General features: G+C 39.5%; 1 protein-coding gene across 1 annotated transcript; it reads left to right on the top strand.

The window, feature by feature from the left end:
* The first annotated feature begins 5,197 nt into the window (after positions 1 to 5,197).
* LOC115664482 (mediator of RNA polymerase II transcription subunit 25) lies at positions 5,198 to 17,700 on the top strand. The gene is given in 16 exon segments (XM_030586408.2): positions 5,198 to 5,395; positions 5,577 to 5,607; positions 5,757 to 5,811; positions 6,209 to 6,339; positions 7,323 to 7,463; positions 7,466 to 7,528; positions 7,622 to 7,687; positions 8,070 to 8,286; positions 9,086 to 9,153; positions 9,261 to 10,100; positions 11,441 to 11,494; positions 11,630 to 11,658; positions 13,419 to 13,487; positions 13,599 to 13,683; positions 15,362 to 15,448; positions 17,017 to 17,700. Coding segments are annotated over 16 exon segments (2,571 nt in total). The 5' UTR covers positions 5,198 to 5,228; the 3' UTR covers positions 17,485 to 17,700.

The raw sequence follows: 17,700 nt of genomic DNA, 5'->3' as shown, positions 1-17,700 counted from the left end.
CCATTGAGGCTGGGTCTCGAACCCCGATGCTCGAGACCTGGTTCCCTGTGCTTGGACCCAGGTCCATTAAGGTCGAGCCCGGGACCTTGGCGCCCATGCCTAAGTCCATTGAGGCCAGGCTTCGTTCCTCGGCGCCCAGACCAAGGGCGCGGGCATGGGAGTCTCAGGCTCGGCCTCGATGGACTCGGGCTTGGAAGTTGGGGACATGGGCATGGGCGTTGGGTCCAAGGCCCAATCTTGATGGATCTGGGCATGAGCGCCTGAAACCTAGGCTCGGCCTCAATATTTCCAGGCTTAGCGTCCTGGGTACGGGCACTAGTGTTTCGAGCCTGGCCTCGATGGATCTGGGGCATGGCCTAGATGAACCCGGGCCAGGGCGTTGGGGACCCAACCCCATTGCCAAGGGCCAAGGAACAAGCATTAGGGTTCATGTGCCTAAGTGCATAGTTTTTGGTACAAACGTCCATACCTAGTCATATTTTGGAAAATGATTTACAATATTTTAAAGAGGAAATCATTTTTCCTGAATTTAAGTTTTTGTAGGAAAACATTTTCTACTAACTTAGAAAATGTTTTCCATTGCCTCATTTTCCTAAGCAATCCAAATACTGAAAAATGAGGAAAATATTTTTCGCGAAAAGGTTACATTTGTTTGAGTGAAATAATTTTTTGTGAATTAGTATTCTAAACTTTCACGCATTGGGTTTGCTCAAAATGATTAATCAATGAAAAACCATTTATGATCAAAGAAAATATGCATGCATAAAGTTAGGAAAATGAATTTCTTAACCTAAAAATGGGAAACACATTTTCCTGGAAATCATTTTCCTTTATCACGAAGTTTTCTCCAAAATAAACACATCCTAAACACGTGAAATTATGAAGTTTCACACTCAAGTACCGGTATTACCTCAAAGCGATCTATCTTGCAAATCTTCATACGAGGGAAACCTTTCTTCTGAAACATATTCTAGGCAATAATTTGGAGGTTTGTCCAGAGCGTGAATCATCTGCAGCAGTAACCTAGATGAGAGCGAAAGTCAGTTAACATGATTTCCTAAAGTTTAGACTTCGATAAATTTGTCGAGTACATAGCCACACTCCATAAACAAAAGCTGAACTTCTAATCATCATCTGCTCCCACCATGAGCTCGAACAGCTTAGGTAGCGAATGATAACCATTCTGTTCCAGAATGAGTTCCTGAAACAGAAATAGATTTTTCTATTTCTGGTTCCAAGATGAGTTTCTGAGAAATGAAACCCGTTTGATAACGACCAAAAATTTCTATTTCTGGAACAGAAACCCGTTTGATAGCAGCACAAAATTTCTATTTCCTGAAACAAAAACTCGTTTGATAAACAACACAAAATTCTATTTCCAGGAACAAAATTCCATTTTTTTAGAAATGGAATAAAAATAATTAGAAAATCCAAAAAATTCCTAAAAATCTAAAAAAAATTCAAAAAATCCAAAAAAAATTGAAAAATTCTAGAAAAATTCATCACAATTTCCAAAAAAAAAAAATTCATATTTCTGGAAAATGGGAAATTTGTTGAATTTTTTCAAAAAAAATCAAAAATTTCAAAACTTCATAGAATGGCTTAAAATACCTGTGGCCACCCACTTTTAGTAAAATTTAAATTTTTTAGGTGCCCAAAAAAAATCAAAAAATCAAAAATTTCAAAACTTCACAGAATAGTTTAGAATACACGTGGCCACCCATTTTGAGTGAAATTTAAATTTTTTAAGGTGCCCAAAAAAATTTCAAAACTCAAAAATTTCAAAACTTCACAGAATAGCTTAGAATACCTGTGGCCACCTACTTTGAGTGAAATTTTAATTTTTTGATGTGAAAAAAAGCAAAAAATCAAAAGTTTCAAAACTTCACAGAATGGTTTAGAATCTGTGGCTACCCACTTTGAGCGAAATATAAATTTTTTTAGGTGCCGAAAAAAATAAAAAAATAAAAAAATTAAAAATTTCAAAATTTCACAAAATGGCTTAGAAGACCTATGGCCACCCACTTTGAGTGAAATTTAATTTTTTTAGGTGCCCAAATGGTATTTTTGATTTTTTTTTTATTTTTGATTTTTTTTTGGCACCTAGAAAATTAAATTTCACTCAAAGTGGATGGCCACATGTATTCTAAGCCATTATGTGAAGTTTTGAAATTTTTGATTTTTTGCTTTTTTTTCTTTTTTTCGGCACCTAAAAAAAATAAAATTTCATTCAAAGTTGGTGGCCACAGGTATTCCAAGTCAGTCTGTGAAGTTTTGAAATTTTTGCTTTTTTGCTTATTTTTATTTTTTTCCGGCACCTAAAAAATTAAATTTCGCTCAAAGTGGGTGGCCACAGGTATTCTAAGCAATTCTGTGAAGTTTTGAAATATTTTATTTTTTTATTTTTTTCGGCACTTAAAAAAATTAAAAATTTCGCTCAAAGTGGATGGCCACAGGTATTCTAAGCCATTCTGTGAAGTTTTAAAATTTTTGATTTTTTGTTTTTTTTTTATTTTTTTAGGCACCTAAAAAAAATAAAAATTCGCTCAAAGTGGGTGGCCACAGGTATTTTAAGCCATTCTGTGAAGTTTTGAAGTTTTTATTTTTTTGGCATCTAAAAAAATTTAAATTTCGTTCAAAGTGGACGGCCACAGGTATTCTAAGCCATTCTGTGAAGTTTTGAAATTTTTTATTTTTTTAGGCACCTAAAAAAATTTAAATTTCGCTCAAAGTGGATGGCCACAGGTATTCTATAAGCCATTCTGTGAAGTTTTGAAATTTTTTATTTTTTGCTTTTTTATTTTTTTAGGCACCTAAAAAAAATAAAAATTCGCTCAAAGTGAGTGGCCACAGGTATTTTAAGCCATTCTGTGAAATTTTGAAATTTTTATTTTTTTGCTTATTTTTATTTTTTTGGCATCTAAAAAAATTAAATTTCGTTCAAAGTGGATGGCCACAGGTATTCTAAGCCATTCTGTGAAGTTTTGAAATTTTTTATTATTTTTATTTTTTTCGACACCTAAAAAAATTTAAATTTCGCTCAAAGTGGATCGCCACAGGTATTCTATAAGCCATTCTATGAAGTTTTGAAATTTTTTATTTTTTGCTTTTTTAATTTTTTTCGGCACCTAAAAAAAATTAAATTTTCGCTCAAATTGGGTGGCCACAGGTATTCTAAGACATTCTGTGAATTTTTTAAAATTTAATTTTTTGATTATTTTTTATTTTTTTTAACATCTAAAAAAATTAAATTTCGCTCAAAGTGGGTGGCCATATGTATTCTAAGCCATTTTGTGAAATTTTGAAATTTTTGATTTTTTGATTTTTTTTATTTTTTTTGGCACCTAAAAAAATTTATATTTCGCTCAAAGTGGGTAGCCACAGATTCTAAACGATTCTATGAAGTTTTGAAATTTTTGATTTTTTGCTTTTTTTTCCGACATCAAAGATCGTGACTTCCAGATGAACATGTGTTTTGAAGAAAGAGTTCTCTCAGAAATGATTCTCATTTTTTGTCTAGAAATAGAAAACCTACTTTTTTTTTGTTCTGATTTCTGGTTCAGAATCGGTTCTGGAATAAAAAGTTGCTCCAGAAATAGAAAAATGAAATTGCGTTACCAAACGGGTTTCTGGTCCAAAGCTATTTCTGGGAACAGAAAACCAGTTCTGGACAGAACCAGAATGGTTATCATGCGCTACCTTAATATCCAATTGATAAAGGGTACCGATCTTTCCCCTGCAAAAGGGGAGGGAAGTCAATTGCGAGTTCTCCGTAATATAAATTTAGATTTACCTCGACTTAGGATTGATTTCAAAACCGTTTCGGTTCTCGATTCTATGCGGAGCAGGCCTTTTTCGGGTAGAACCAATTGATTCAGGGCATAGAACGGAAACCGAACCCATCAAGAATGATTTTCAGTTTTGGGGAGCTAAACCGGTCGTCGTACATCTACTCCCACCATGAGCTTAAATTCAATTAGATAAGGGTATTGGTCTTTCCCCCTAAAAAGGGAGAGAATTCAATCGTGAGATCTATTTAATATAGATTTAGATATACCTCGACTTAGGACCGGTTTCAAAACCGGTTCGGTTCTCAACCAGTTCAAGATATGGAACGAAAATCGAACCGACGGTTCATAGTCTTTGAGAATCGAACCGTCTGTAGTGTGAAGGGGTCTTTCCTCCAGGGGGTCGCCCTAACTCGGCCGCAAGTTTCCCCTTTTGTTTACGTGTATATGGGCCCGTTTGGTAACGTGCCAAATAGTGAAAATTTCTGTTCTTTTGTTCCCAGAAATAGTTTGGGAACAGAAATGCGTTTGGTAAACTTTTTATTCCTCGGCACATTTTTGCAAAAATTTGTGCCGAAAAACAATTTTGGAAGAGAAACAAGAAGTAAAAAAAAGTTGCTTCTTGTTTCTCGACACAATTTTGAGAATCGTTTTTTTCTTTTTCTTTTTTTCTTTTCTTATTTTGTGGTGTTGTTCTTGGTGAGCCGGCCGCCGGCGACCAGCCGGCCGGCCGGACCGGCCGCGCCAGCCAGCCCCAGGCCGGCGAGGGCGTCACGGCCTCGCCGGCGAGGGCGAGGCGGACCTCGCCGCTGGCGAGCGGCCTCGCCGGATCGAGCGAGGCCGAGCCTCGCCCGGAGATGGCGAGGCTCGGCCTCGCCGTCGTGACCCACGGCGGCCGAACTCGCCGTGGGTCGCGACGGCGAGGCTCGGCCTCGCCGATCCGGGCGAGGCCGAGCCTCGCCGTCTCGGGCGAGGCCGCCTCGCCCGGGCGGCGAGGGTCCAGCCCTCGCCCTCGCCGGCGAGGGCGACCTCCGCCTCTGCGGCGGCCGGCGAGGTCCGTGACGCCCTCGCCGGCCACGGGCGTGCTGGTCGCCGACCGCTGACCGCCATGGCCAAAGAAGAAAGTAAAAAGAAAAAAAAAATTTAAACAATTCAAAATATTATTAAAATATTATTTGGGAACGAAATTTTGTATAGTTACTAAACGCATTTCGTTCTTTTCTACTCTAGGAATAGAAATTTTGGACATTTATCAAACGCCTTCAAATACTTCGAAATTGTTTCCAGCAGAATAAAAAAAAATCATTTGTGTTCAGAAATAGCGCCCGGGCACATAATGGTATTCATGCGCACCCTATATATTCTTGTTTCCCCTTTTGTTTATTATGTGCATATTTTTGCTTTCAGCCTTTTCCCCCGCTCCTCCTCCTCCCGAGAGAGATGGTCGTGCAATCGTTGAGCCCTGATATGGCGCTCGGCGATCTCGCGAAGGGATCGATCATCCCCATGTCGACGGAGAGGTCGCTGATCGTGGCCGTCGACGGCACTGCGGCCATGGGGCCGTACTGGAAAACCGTCGTTTCCGATTACCTCGAGAAGATCGTCAGGTCCATCCGCGCACCCTCTTTTGTACTAACGATGATGATTCCTCTATCCCACTCGTTATATGATGAATCGAGTCCACGTTACTTGGGAAAAAAGTTCGTTATTTGCTTTGTAGCTGAGATAAATGTTACGTCGATCGCAATATCGCGGGTGCTTAATTTGACGAGATGGGTTTTTGCGCAGGGCTTTCGTGGGGAACGAGGTGCCCGCACAGGTATGCGTTTGTTTAGAAGCACTGGTACTGTATGTGATGATGAATTGGCACTGTGACTTCTGCTGGAGTCCTGTTTTTGGTTGCCAATCGCAGCCGCATAATTTTTCGGAATTTCTGAAACTGTTTTCTCGGCTTGTGTTTCCCTGCAGAAATCCAATTGTGATCTCTCTCTGGTCATGTTCAATTCTCATGGGAATTTGTCTGGTATGTTCTTTCGCACACTGTGTCGAACAAATGGCATTGCGTTTCCCTGAAAAGATATGCTCCGTGGACCTGCCGTAACTATTGAGTTTAATGTCAAAACTGCTGCGGATTGTGAAATTGAAGAAAATAAGCATCAGTTGAAGCAATGGTTTCAAATGGCTTGCTTTATCATTGCGTTGCATTCTTGTGACAACCATTGGCTTGTCAACAAAAGTGATCTGTAGAGAGTGGAGAATATGGCTATCAAGTCTAGATAAAATGTATTTTTGGAGCTATTATAATGCTAGAAAAGTTTCTTGTAGTAACTTCAGTGATTGCTATTGTGATTTATGATGGTTGTTTTTTTCCTTCTGTACAGTTAAATAAAAGAGGTTTTCTGTCTGTGATCCTTTTCCAGCTTGCATGGTTCAGCGAAGTGCCTGGACAAAAGATGTCAGCCGTTTCCTAGATTGGCTCTCAGCAATGTCTTTTAGTGGTGGTGGTTTCAATGATGCTGCTATTGCAGAAGGTCTTTCTGAAGCTTTGATGGTATACTGCGCTACTTGTGTATACCTAATTTGAATGATTTAGTATACTACCTCATTGGATATGTGGGCCCAAGCTGGCTATGTAGCTGATTGATTATCAGTTTGGTTTAAGCATGGGCTCCAAATATTAGCCTGATGTAGAGTGTTCGGAGAGCTTGTGAATGGCCTAGTTTTGCACTGACTGGAATGAAACAACTTTTTAGGCCTCATTGTACCGGCCATTGATTTTTTATAAAGCCTAAGGCAATTTATTTCATGATCTATATTTGGCTGCTAAATGGCAGGCAATTTATTTCATGGTCTATATTTGGCTGCTAAATGGCACAACTGATGCAAGTTGAAGACAGTTTTTTCTCAGTAAGATATGTTCATAGAGTTGGTTCTTTATCTTCTGTTTATCACCTATACCTTCAGTAGTTGGTGCTCTTCTTCTTCTTCTACCCACATTATGTTTTGGAAAAAAGTCTTTGAGAGTTATGGCAGCCATACAATTTGGACAGAATGCCTCATCTCGACTTTATGCCTGTAGATGTACAGATGATCAAAGCTATGGAAAATTGTTGAATCCAAAAAAAATGTTGGATATCAAGTTGATTGATTGGTTAATTCAATAAGAAATGGTAATTAGCACTCGATTTCATTGGTACCATTCAAGCGAATCCAATTCATGTTTTTGTAGCTTTTACTCATTCTGCCTTCTTCTTCTTCTTCTTCTTCTTCTTCTTATCTCTCTCTATCCCTTTTTTAGGGGAGCCATGCGGATGGGGGTAGACATAGTTAGCGAACTTTTGTTCCATTGTTGTCCATGTGACCCTGAAATGTATTAGTTCATCTGTAATTACTGTGCTTCAAATGTTTTAGTTATGTAGGTAATTGTGGTTTACTAGGAGTGACAATTCATATAATCTGCTATACTTGGAGCAATAAGTAAATTAAGTTTGGTTCCAGAGGACTCATGTTGACTCTGATCTTCTTCTTCTTCAGATGTTTCCCATTCCTCCGGACGGAAACCTACCTCCACAAAGTCTAGATGGCAAAAGGCACTGTGTTCTCGTTGCTGCAACCAATCCTTATCCCTTGTCAACTCCAGTTTATCGACCAACTTTTCAGCTGGAAAATGAGCATATGTTGAAACTTACACTGGAGGACCTTTATGTGATGCTGAGGGTGTTGTGAAATTTTTCCCTCAGGTACTTTTCTAGTTTCAGTAGTCGATGGTTGGGTTTGTGTTGTCTTCCGAGCAAAATACACTCCCATATGACTGGCCTTTTACTGTGATGCAGTGCTGTGTTTCTCTCTCAGTTATTTGCCCAAAGCAGCTTCCAAAACTTCGGGCAATCTACAATGCTGTAAGGAAGTTGCTTTACTTCTATTATTTGATGTGCTATAGTTGTTTGTTCTGAGCTCTTTCTTGTTCAACTGGTGCTCTCTCAAGTTCTAGGAAGGACATATTTTGCTGCTAAAATGGGATTTCAGACAAGGACCCTGGATTTTAGTGTGGTCTATAGAATTCGAATTAGGTCACCTTTTACCATGAAATGAACAGTGACTAAGTTACATACACAAAAACATACAACAATGATAATTGTGATGTCTCATAGGTTACAAAATGTATGTTCACTACAATGCATGCATGCATTCTCTATGGAAGTTGAGAAAATTACTGACTTTATAGCTTGTACCACCCATTTGAATTTGTTCATGGTGCTCACGAGTTATTAAAAATTGTAGGGAAAACGCAATCCACGTGCAGCAGATCCTCCGGTTGATAATGTAAAGAATCCCCATTTCCTTGTATTAATTGCGGAGAATTTCCTTGAGGCGCGGGGAGCTTTGAGTCGTCCTGGAACATCTAGTTTGCCCTCGAATCAGAGTCCTGTCAAGATGGACACAGCTCCACCTCCAGTTAATTCGGTCACGGCACAACCTCCTACTTCTGTTCCACCAGGTGTTTTATGGACTACCACTCCTTAATTATTTTTTCCCCTTGTTTTTTTATAATCTCATGCACCTTAATTGCCATCGCAGTATCCTTTTTCGAACTGTTTATCTTTCTTTGGACAATACTTAACTAGATTTGTAGCAGAATGAAAGTTATGGTAATACAATTCACTGCAGTCTGTTCAGTAGATGATAAATCGTGAATAAATATACTATCTTGCATCTACGAGGCCTTATTGCTGGATTAGCCGAAGATTTAGTTATTTTATGCGTTTTTCTTTCTGTAGCTTGTTATTACCATATGTCCCTAGCCACTTGTAGAGCTTGCATGTTTCGGGACAAACTCCTGAATCATGGCATCTGTAGTAGATATACTATTGGTCTATAAAGGAGTCCGATACTCTTAAAAATATGCTTATGTTTCTGGAGGTCGGAAGTTGCTATACATATATCCCTCTCTCCTCCCTCCCTCTCTCTCTCTCTCTCTCTCTCTCTCTCTCTCTCTCTCTCTCTCTCTCTCTCTCTCAGATTATAGGATTGTTCAGTAATTAGACTGTAATTCTGGTGATACTTGTCCCTGCCCAGAATGTAGTTATGAGGAAGGAGCCGCTGTCAGTGAGTGAGTCCGAAACTCTCTAGATTTTCAGTTGATGAAAGGAGCTCAATGTCACCAGGGGCAATGTCTTTGGTGTATCTTAATGTTAGGAATGCAGTCTACTCTCTGTATGAGCTTGTATTTTGAGTTATAAGTGCAGGACAATTAGGTCACAATGGTAATTTGATTTTTCCTTACAATTTGTTTGCTGTAAATGGACTCTTACTGAACAGACAAGCAGTTTCTGCAGGAAATGGCCCTCCTGCCATTGTCAAAGTTGTGAGTCTTCCCATCTCTTTTCAGTTAAATGTTAGGGGCTAATGCCTCTGCAAAATGAAGGTTACTTTTTGTCTTTTGCTGCATGGACTTAGATGTTGCTTTTCCAGGAACCAACCACAGTGCCTTCTATGGTAGCTGGCCCCACCTTTTCTCACATTTCATCAGTTCCGCGTCCTACGACTCAAGGAGTCTCTGCCTTGCAGACTTCCTCACCTTCTTCTGTATCTCAAGACATGGTAACAAACAATAAAGGCGTACCGGATTTGAAGCCAGTGGTGAGTGGCGGCATTTCACAACGACCTGGAGGTCCTGTAAATTCAAGCATACTAAACAACATCTCTCAAGCGCGACAAGTGGTCAATTCTGCAGCATTGACTGGAGGGACTTCAATAAGGCTTCAATCTATGGGTCAAAATCCAATGGCCATGCATATGTCAAATATGATTTCTACTGGGATGCAGTCTACTGTGCCTGCAGCTCAAACAGGGTATTCTTCAGCCCAATCGGGCATCACCTCAGTGACAGGTCCTGGCACTCTCTCGGGGACCATACCAACTGCACAAAACCCATGCCTTGGTTCATTTGCTCCAGCAACTAGCAACATTACTGGAAATTCAAACATTGGAATATCCCAACCAACTGGCAATCTTCAAGTTGGTCCTGGTATGGGTCAAACTTCTCCGGGCATGACCCAAGGAAGCCTATCAGGATCACAAATGGTGCAGAATGGAGTTGGCATGAATCCTAATATGATGAGTGCCCTGGGTCCAACAGCTCCCTCTTCCGGAACTGGCACAATGATACCTACTCCAGGAATGCCTTCACAAGGACAATCTGGCATGCAATCTATTAATGGTAACAACAATCCAGGAGCAAGTATGCCATTGTCACAGCCATCATCAAGTGCTTTGCAAAGTGCACAGTCTAAATATGTGAAAGTTTGGGAGGTATGAACTCAAGCATATGTTCTTTCTAGGAAATTATATATTGACAACGGGATTACAAACCTTTTGCAGTTTGCATTCTTCATTGATTGTTGCTGGATGATCTCAGGTTCTTGATTAATTTTTGTTTGGTTCACAACAAGTTTATGAATTTCATGTGGTCAACTTCCATCGCATGCTGCTGAGATTTCTCTTTATCATCATTTCATTTCTTTATCAGTATTTTTATTATTATCTTTGTCAGTACATTTAATTTGTGTGATGGCTATCCCTGATATGGAGTATGACATGTTAGCGATCTCACTAAGATCATTTATCTGCAATATGTCATTCCTTCTTTGTAATTCTTAACTTTTGTCTTCTATCTGCTTACAACACGATAAGGCATTGGGTCTTTGTTTTACACTGGTCCTCTTTCTTGGCTGTTCTATTTTTGTTCGCAGTTCCACTTTAGTGTTCTGCTGTTCGATGTGTTTGGAGCTTATGGTTCACTGTTCCTCTCCAGATATGATCCAAAAGCCTTTTTCCTAAAACTAGTCCTCTAGAAAAGAAACTGACTGTGATTCGGTTAGGATCCTAACCTTTCCTTTTGTTTGCCATGATTCTGAACTGCAAGTCAACAATGGCTCTTCTTTGGTAGTTTCAAATGATGGTCTTTTTTCACATAGCGTGCACTTTAACATAGAGCGGGAAGAATCATTCAAAGTCTGGTCTGCATTTGTTGTCTAAATATATAGGTATGATGATTGGCTCCTCTATCTGGGGGAATCATCTGTTAATGGTTTCTTTTAAGATTGAGTGAATAGAAGCTCTATGGGGGCTCTCTTCATAAGTGCGATGGATATCACTCTCTCCAGAGGATGAGCTTTGAGCATAATACTTGCTGCTGACTAGCTCAAAATTGGTGGCCAAATCTAGCCAAGCAAATCATCTGGCCTCTTTAGCCTAGATTAGTGTTCTCTCAGAGGTTCTTACCCAAACTCTTTTTCAAATCTTGTCTCCCAAGATGGTTGGGTTGCGGGCATTTGGGTGCATGAAAAGGTCTAATTAAGTGGAGTGAAATTTACAGAACTTTCCGAGCCTTTTTTCTTATAACCGTGGCACGTTATCAAAAGTAAACTCGATAGCCCAATTGATAATGTGCCAAAAATATGATCTTTGCAAGGAAACCAATACTCTGTCGCCAGTGCGTACGAATAGAGAATGTCCTCATCAGTTGTTTATTTATTTTTTATTATTTACCTGGTTGTCCAAAATAATTTCTCTAGCCCTGCAAAATGCTGACTGTTATAAAGTCAAAGATCACTGACTGAGATTTATCTTCATTGAAATTATGTGAGCAGGGAAATTTATCTGGGCAAAGACAAGGACAGCCTGTCTTAATCACCAAATTGGAGGTATGTATTCAATCTCTGATGAGTTTGTGTAAAATGAGCACCCACGTTATGGTTTTTCCTGCCCGTTACTTGTTACTAAGTTTATTTATTTATTTATTTTTTGCAATCCTTAATGCTGTACTTGTTTTGTGGCAGGGTTATAGGAGTGCATCAGCTTCTGAGTCGTAAGTCTCAAACTATTTTTCCTTTAGAGTGGAAATATAGAAAGAATTCGTTTTAATATGGCATTTTGTTTTTGAACAGCTAAAATTTTCTATATTTATTAGAAATTAGAAATAGAAATTGTCTAATACTGCTCCATTTGGTGATTCCGGCATTTCTGTTCCTTTTTCCACAAACATATCTGCTATAATTATGCTTCATTGAGTCTATGAGTTTACTTATGACAACAACAGAGAATGGATAGATGATTCTTTTTTAATTGTATTAATTAAATCACTGTCTCCCTGCAATACGCAGATGTCTAATTTTAACTTTCTTAGTTGGTCCAATCAATTACATAAAGGGTCTATTGAGAATTAGACATGGATGGCGTTCTTCCGAGGTCATTAAGATAAACCCCTTGTAAGGAAATACTCTTTTGCTCTTTCTTTGTTAGAAAGAGTAGGCATATTTTTTCCATTATTCGGAGGGGAGAAGTATCTTAAATTATGCATAAAACTTATCTAAAGGTTGATTTTGTGGGAGCTAAAGATTGAAGAAAATGTGTTGAAAACTGGAATTCCCTGAGGCTCCCTTGTCTGCCTTAAGCTGATGTTATGAACTCATTGAGATGTAGGGTAGAATACTTAAAAGGAATCTTTCACCAAATTAACTTCATGATAAATCAAGACAAGATCACAGAGAGAAGGTTAGAAAAGAAGATAGATTACTGGAGGTTAGAAAAGTAGATTAAATTATGTACCTCCAGAAGCCTTACTCCTGCCATTTGGTGCCCTGTGCATTGCTAGTAAATGATCACTTCAAATCGAACGCTGATAAAAATAAATCCAACACTAATAAGAATGGTTAGAGTAGCATAAGCCAGGGAGAGATAGAATGGCAATTCCATGTTCCTTGTGCTATATAATAAGTGTAGATTATGTACATTTCTTCTGCCCTCTGGAGTTCTCCACTAAAAAAATGTGGATATGCTATTATGGTTTTTTTTTTTCCTTTTTTATATGTTGACATGCGTATTAGGGGCAGTGGTGGAGGATGACATGCATATTAGGGGCAGTGGTGGATAATGACATGCGTATTAGGGGCAGTGCAGTTATGGCTAAAAATTGTGGATGCACTAGCAATAGGGACTTGTGGTTTTGGGGAAGATCACTAAGGCTATGTTTGTGGAACTGGGGAAAGTGGGGAGGATAAAATTTGAGTGGAAAGTTTTGAAAATTTAAAATTTTTGTGAGTAGGAAAATGAGGGACAAATTCTATAGTTATAGGCGGTTTTCATCACATTATCCTTTCCCTTTGGTCTCCCAAACATAGCATAATTTTTGTGGAAACCTTATTTTGCATTCTCATTATATACCTGATGCCCTTCATCAAGTTTTCCAGTCTCACTATCTTCTCATTTAATCATTCATGTCTGAATTACTGATTGGAGCAATGCCAAAAGATTTGCTGTGGCATTTGTTTCTCCAGATGGCTGTTTATCTGACAGTACTTATAAAATCCTCTTATATGGTGTCAAATCAGTTATTGAAATGCCGATCGTGATCTTATTGTCACTTTGAGAAAGCTTGTATCCAATATCTTGTTTCTTGAAAACGCAAGTATTGTGAAATTGCTTTTGTTTTTCATCTGCCTTTCCAGTTTTTAGTCATTTAGATAAGATCTGGATACGTATTCATTCTTGTCAGCTGCATCTTGAATCTCACTAATTTTGTCTCAAGATTAATCTTTCACTGCATGAGCATTCTTTTGCTTCTTTCAGGCTTGCAGATAACTGGCCTCCAACCATGCAGATAGTTCGTCTAATATCTCAGGACCACATGAATAACAAGTAATTCCACTTATGGAAATCCAACCTTGTCCTCTGGAATTTTCATTGCCATTGTTTATACTGGATCGAGCAGGTTACTGCTGCACTTTGCTGACTTAGAACTTTGTGCAGGCAATACGTTGGGAAGGCGGATTTCCTGGTTTTTCGGGCAATGAATCAACATGGTTTTCTTGGGCAGCTCCAAGAGAAAAAACTCGTAAGTCGACCGATTCCCTATGTCCTTCTATTATTTTTAATCTATCCACTATGTCAGTATTATAGTGCAAGTGTTATTTTTTCTACCGTATCACACATTGGTCTTGGATGGAAAGCAGATCCAGAAGTATATTTATATAGGTTATAAGTCCTGTATGATGATCTTCTGCTGCAACTTTAATATGCTTATATCCATGGAGCATTGCTATGCTAGGGAGCGATGCATAAGGTAGTTTTGCTTGTCCTGCTCCATATTTGGAGTATATGGTGATAATTGGAGTATGTAATGCTCCAATTTGTTACATGTTTACTTCTATGCCCAACCCCAACCCCAACCCCAACCCCAACCCCAACCCCAACCCCATTCCCGCTTCACCTGGTGCTAATAAAGAAAATGATAAAGGAGGTCAAGCTAGATAAGGAGAGTTAAAAAGCGGAAAACTGCAAAGGATTTTGGGCACAAATTAGCTGCAGACATGGCTGCTGCCCATTTTCTCATTAGTGGAATGAACTTCCCTAAACCTGCATACATGTGATTTAAAATTACGAAGACTAAGAAACCCTACTCTCATCCTTCTTGCTCCCCTACCTCTCCCTTTCACCCGTGCAGGAGCAGAGCCACCGCAGTGTCTCTTTTTCTCCGCAGGCAGCTTGACACGGCCACTATGGCAAGCGACACAACCACCACCACGATCGCTCTCAGCCGTGCCCCCCTTCCCCCCTCCCTCCAGGCTTCCCTCTCTGTCTCTCTTGGTCGCCATGCCCACGGTTGCCTCTTTGAGTCCTATAATCGAGTGATTTGAGGTCCATAACCTCAGATAGAGCCCGACCTGAGGTCGTGGACCTCCAGAGACCGTAGATATGTGCGACATTGATGGTGTGTGAATGAGTTGTGGTGATTTGAGGCCACAATGATGGCTGCATGCTGGGGGCATCATGTTGGCAATGAATCTGTACCGGTCATGTTTGTTAGTGACACGACTGTTAGATAGAGAGAGGTCGTCGAGGAAGGCAGCTAGTGGGAGTGACCGTGAGCAACGTTGGCCACGAGCAGGGGTATCTGAGACCGAGGTGTAGGTGAGGAGGTGCCAGGCCTTGCTCAGATTAAGTGATTAGCTGTGAGAGGAGAGATGGGAAGAGAGTTGACTGGGTCCAGGCTATTTTCATGTGGAATTGTATGCCCAAATACACAATGGGACGAACCAATATGCGAGTGCCAGCTACCGGTCAGCAGCCCGGACTGCGGATCATTTGAGCTTGAAATGAAATAGTAATCTAGGAGAATTCATTTTATTCTTTTGATGTAATAGTTTTGATAGATCTTTGTTGCAAAGTGGATAGATACAAATATTAAAGTGGTATAATTACATGAACATGCACAGTGTCAGAGCCCTCACTGTTGGCAAATACGTATGATCTTATGGTGCTCCTATGAAATTAGGTTATTTTGGGCCATTACTTATAGATATGTAAATCTAAAGCAACATGTTAAAGAGGCGGTTCTTCTAAGAAACAAGTAAAAATGGGTCAGGCTTCCCAGTTCCAACAGTGTGCATGTGCGAAAGAATTGCTTTGACTACTGCTTGGTTGTGTAAGGCAGCATTACTAACAGGCTCTCCAATGTTGACCTGATCCAGTCTTCTGACTTTGAGCTTGTGGCTCTCTCTCTCTCTGTGTAGTGTGCAGTCATTCAATTACCGTCTCAGACACTGCTGCTCTCTGTGTCAGACAAGGCATGCCGCTTGATTGGAATGCTTTTCCCTGGGGTGAGTCATGTCTGAACTTGAATCCATCTACTGTCGACAGGCTCAAATCAATGGGACCAGACAAAATGTTTTTGTTCTACACTAGTTTTCTTGCCTGCGCAATGCAAGGACAATTAAGAAATGGCTTTTAAATGAAATTCATCTGTGTAAAATTTATAGGAAGAAAAAAGGTAATAGTTCCTTATATAGTTTACATTTTCTCTGCCATCCTATATTTTCATATTTCTGCACTTGTTCTACTATATGGTTAATAAAAGACAAAATTATAGGTATCACTCTTTTTCTAATGCCAAATGTTCATTCTCAAGAGTTATGTCAAAATACTATAACAAGAAAACATTACAATAAGTAAGAATATGCTTATCATTAGACTTTTCCTTATCAATAAGAGTATTATTTGCAACAGGAGAGAATGAAAGTTACATATCTGTCACAAACAACAATTTACTTCCAGTTATTGTAGAATGCTATTTGACTTTACTTTGCAAAGAGCAAAAGCAAAGAGTCAAAGAAAACAGTTGGCTTAGAATAGTGCCATCAGTAGAGTCATGTTTGTAATGTGTGTGTGTGCACTTGCGTGCATGTAGATGTATACATATAAAATCATATTATTGACTTCTACAACAGAGAAGGATAAAACTGTTGTATAAACATAGACTTAATTTTTTGACCCAAAAAAAAAAAAATAGAGTTAATTTCTGTAGACAAATTTGTCAAACTAATATATATCGGACATGTCATTATCATAAATACAGTCTCTGCCCTACCCATGTATTTGAAAGAAGAGGAAGAAAACAAAGAAAATGAGTCAATGCGCTGAACTGCTTAAAAGATTAACTTGTAAATATTCTTCGAAGGAAAGCCTTATGACAACTTACCACAAAATACAGGGGTTAGATGTGGGACAAATTCACAGATTTTATTTATTTGTTGAATCATACAGTGGCTGGAGAAGGGGGAGGATTGGACCTACAAAGATGTATAAAAATCATAAGAAAACAGAAAGAGGTTGTACGTCTAGGCATTAAGACTTGAAAAAGTCTTCAAGAATTGGTTAGGAAGAGATAGAGATCTATTATCCCAACATTTAAGGTAGGTATAATCATTTCTTGTGCAATGAAAATATACCACGACTAAAAGCAACATACATACTTCTTAGAACTAAATGATTTCTTCTTCAAACACTCCGATAAACAGGTCCTGCATAATCTATATCAGTGAAATTGTGCCAGCACCAAAAGTCTTTGGTAGCATAGCCTATATGAAGGCTCTTATAATTAACTAATGATAATCTATGCTATACTAATATATCAAAGAAACTGGGATACCTACTTTTAAGCAATTGTTCTCTTTTTGTTTTTTGCAAAGATCTGTAACTATATATTTAGTATGATATATTAGATTTGTGGCCAAATAAACAAAAAAAAAACAAAACAAAACTACCTACCCATTTTTAAAGAATGTTTCAAAATTCAAGGAGGGGATTCTTCTTTTAAGCAACTACTACTCCTTTTTCCCCCCTAAAAAATATTCCGAAGTGTCGAATCATAGATTCCGAATGTGTTCAGGATATGGTTGTGTTCAAGCCGCAAATACCGAGCCAACAACAGCAGCAGCAGATGCAGCAACAACAGCAGCAGATGCAGCAGCAGTTGCAGGCTCCACCACATCCGCAGATGCAGCAGCAACAGCTTACCCAGATGCAGCAGCAGCAGATGCCTCAACAGCTGCAGCCCCAGCACCAACAGATGCAGATGCTGCCCCAACAACAGCAGCAGATGCAGCAGCTCCAGCCGCAGATGCCACAACTGCAGCAGCAGCAGCAGCAGCCACAGCAACACCTCCAACAGCTGCAGCCGCAACACCCACAGCAGCAGCAACTTCAGCAGCTGCAACAACATGCACCGCAGCAGTTGATGGGGACCGGAATGGGGCAAGGCTATGTCCAAGGTCCAGGGCGTTCACAGTTGATGTCACAGGGACCTGTTTCATCGCAAGGGCTGCCGAACATTCCCGGTGGGGGATTCATGAGCTAATCTGAGATTCTGAAGTTCCCCGCTCAAACCACATTATGCTCTTCAATTCACCTCCTGTTTGAGACAAGTCTACATTTTTCATTTTTGCTGGATATTAGAATCGGGGACTCGCCTTGGAATTTCTACACATGCCACCTGTTATGATTGGCTGGGTAAATACGACCTTGTATGGTGATAGCATTATGCGGTATCTTGTACAGATTTTAGTTACCAAAA

This window comes from Syzygium oleosum, unplaced genomic scaffold, assembly GCF_021117445.2.
Source record: "Syzygium oleosum isolate NSW1041296 unplaced genomic scaffold, Sole_v2.1 Sole_v2.50, whole genome shotgun sequence".
Classification (NCBI taxonomy): Eukaryota; Viridiplantae; Streptophyta; class Magnoliopsida; order Myrtales; family Myrtaceae; genus Syzygium; species Syzygium oleosum.
This window is presented reverse-complemented; position numbering and strand designations above follow the sequence as displayed.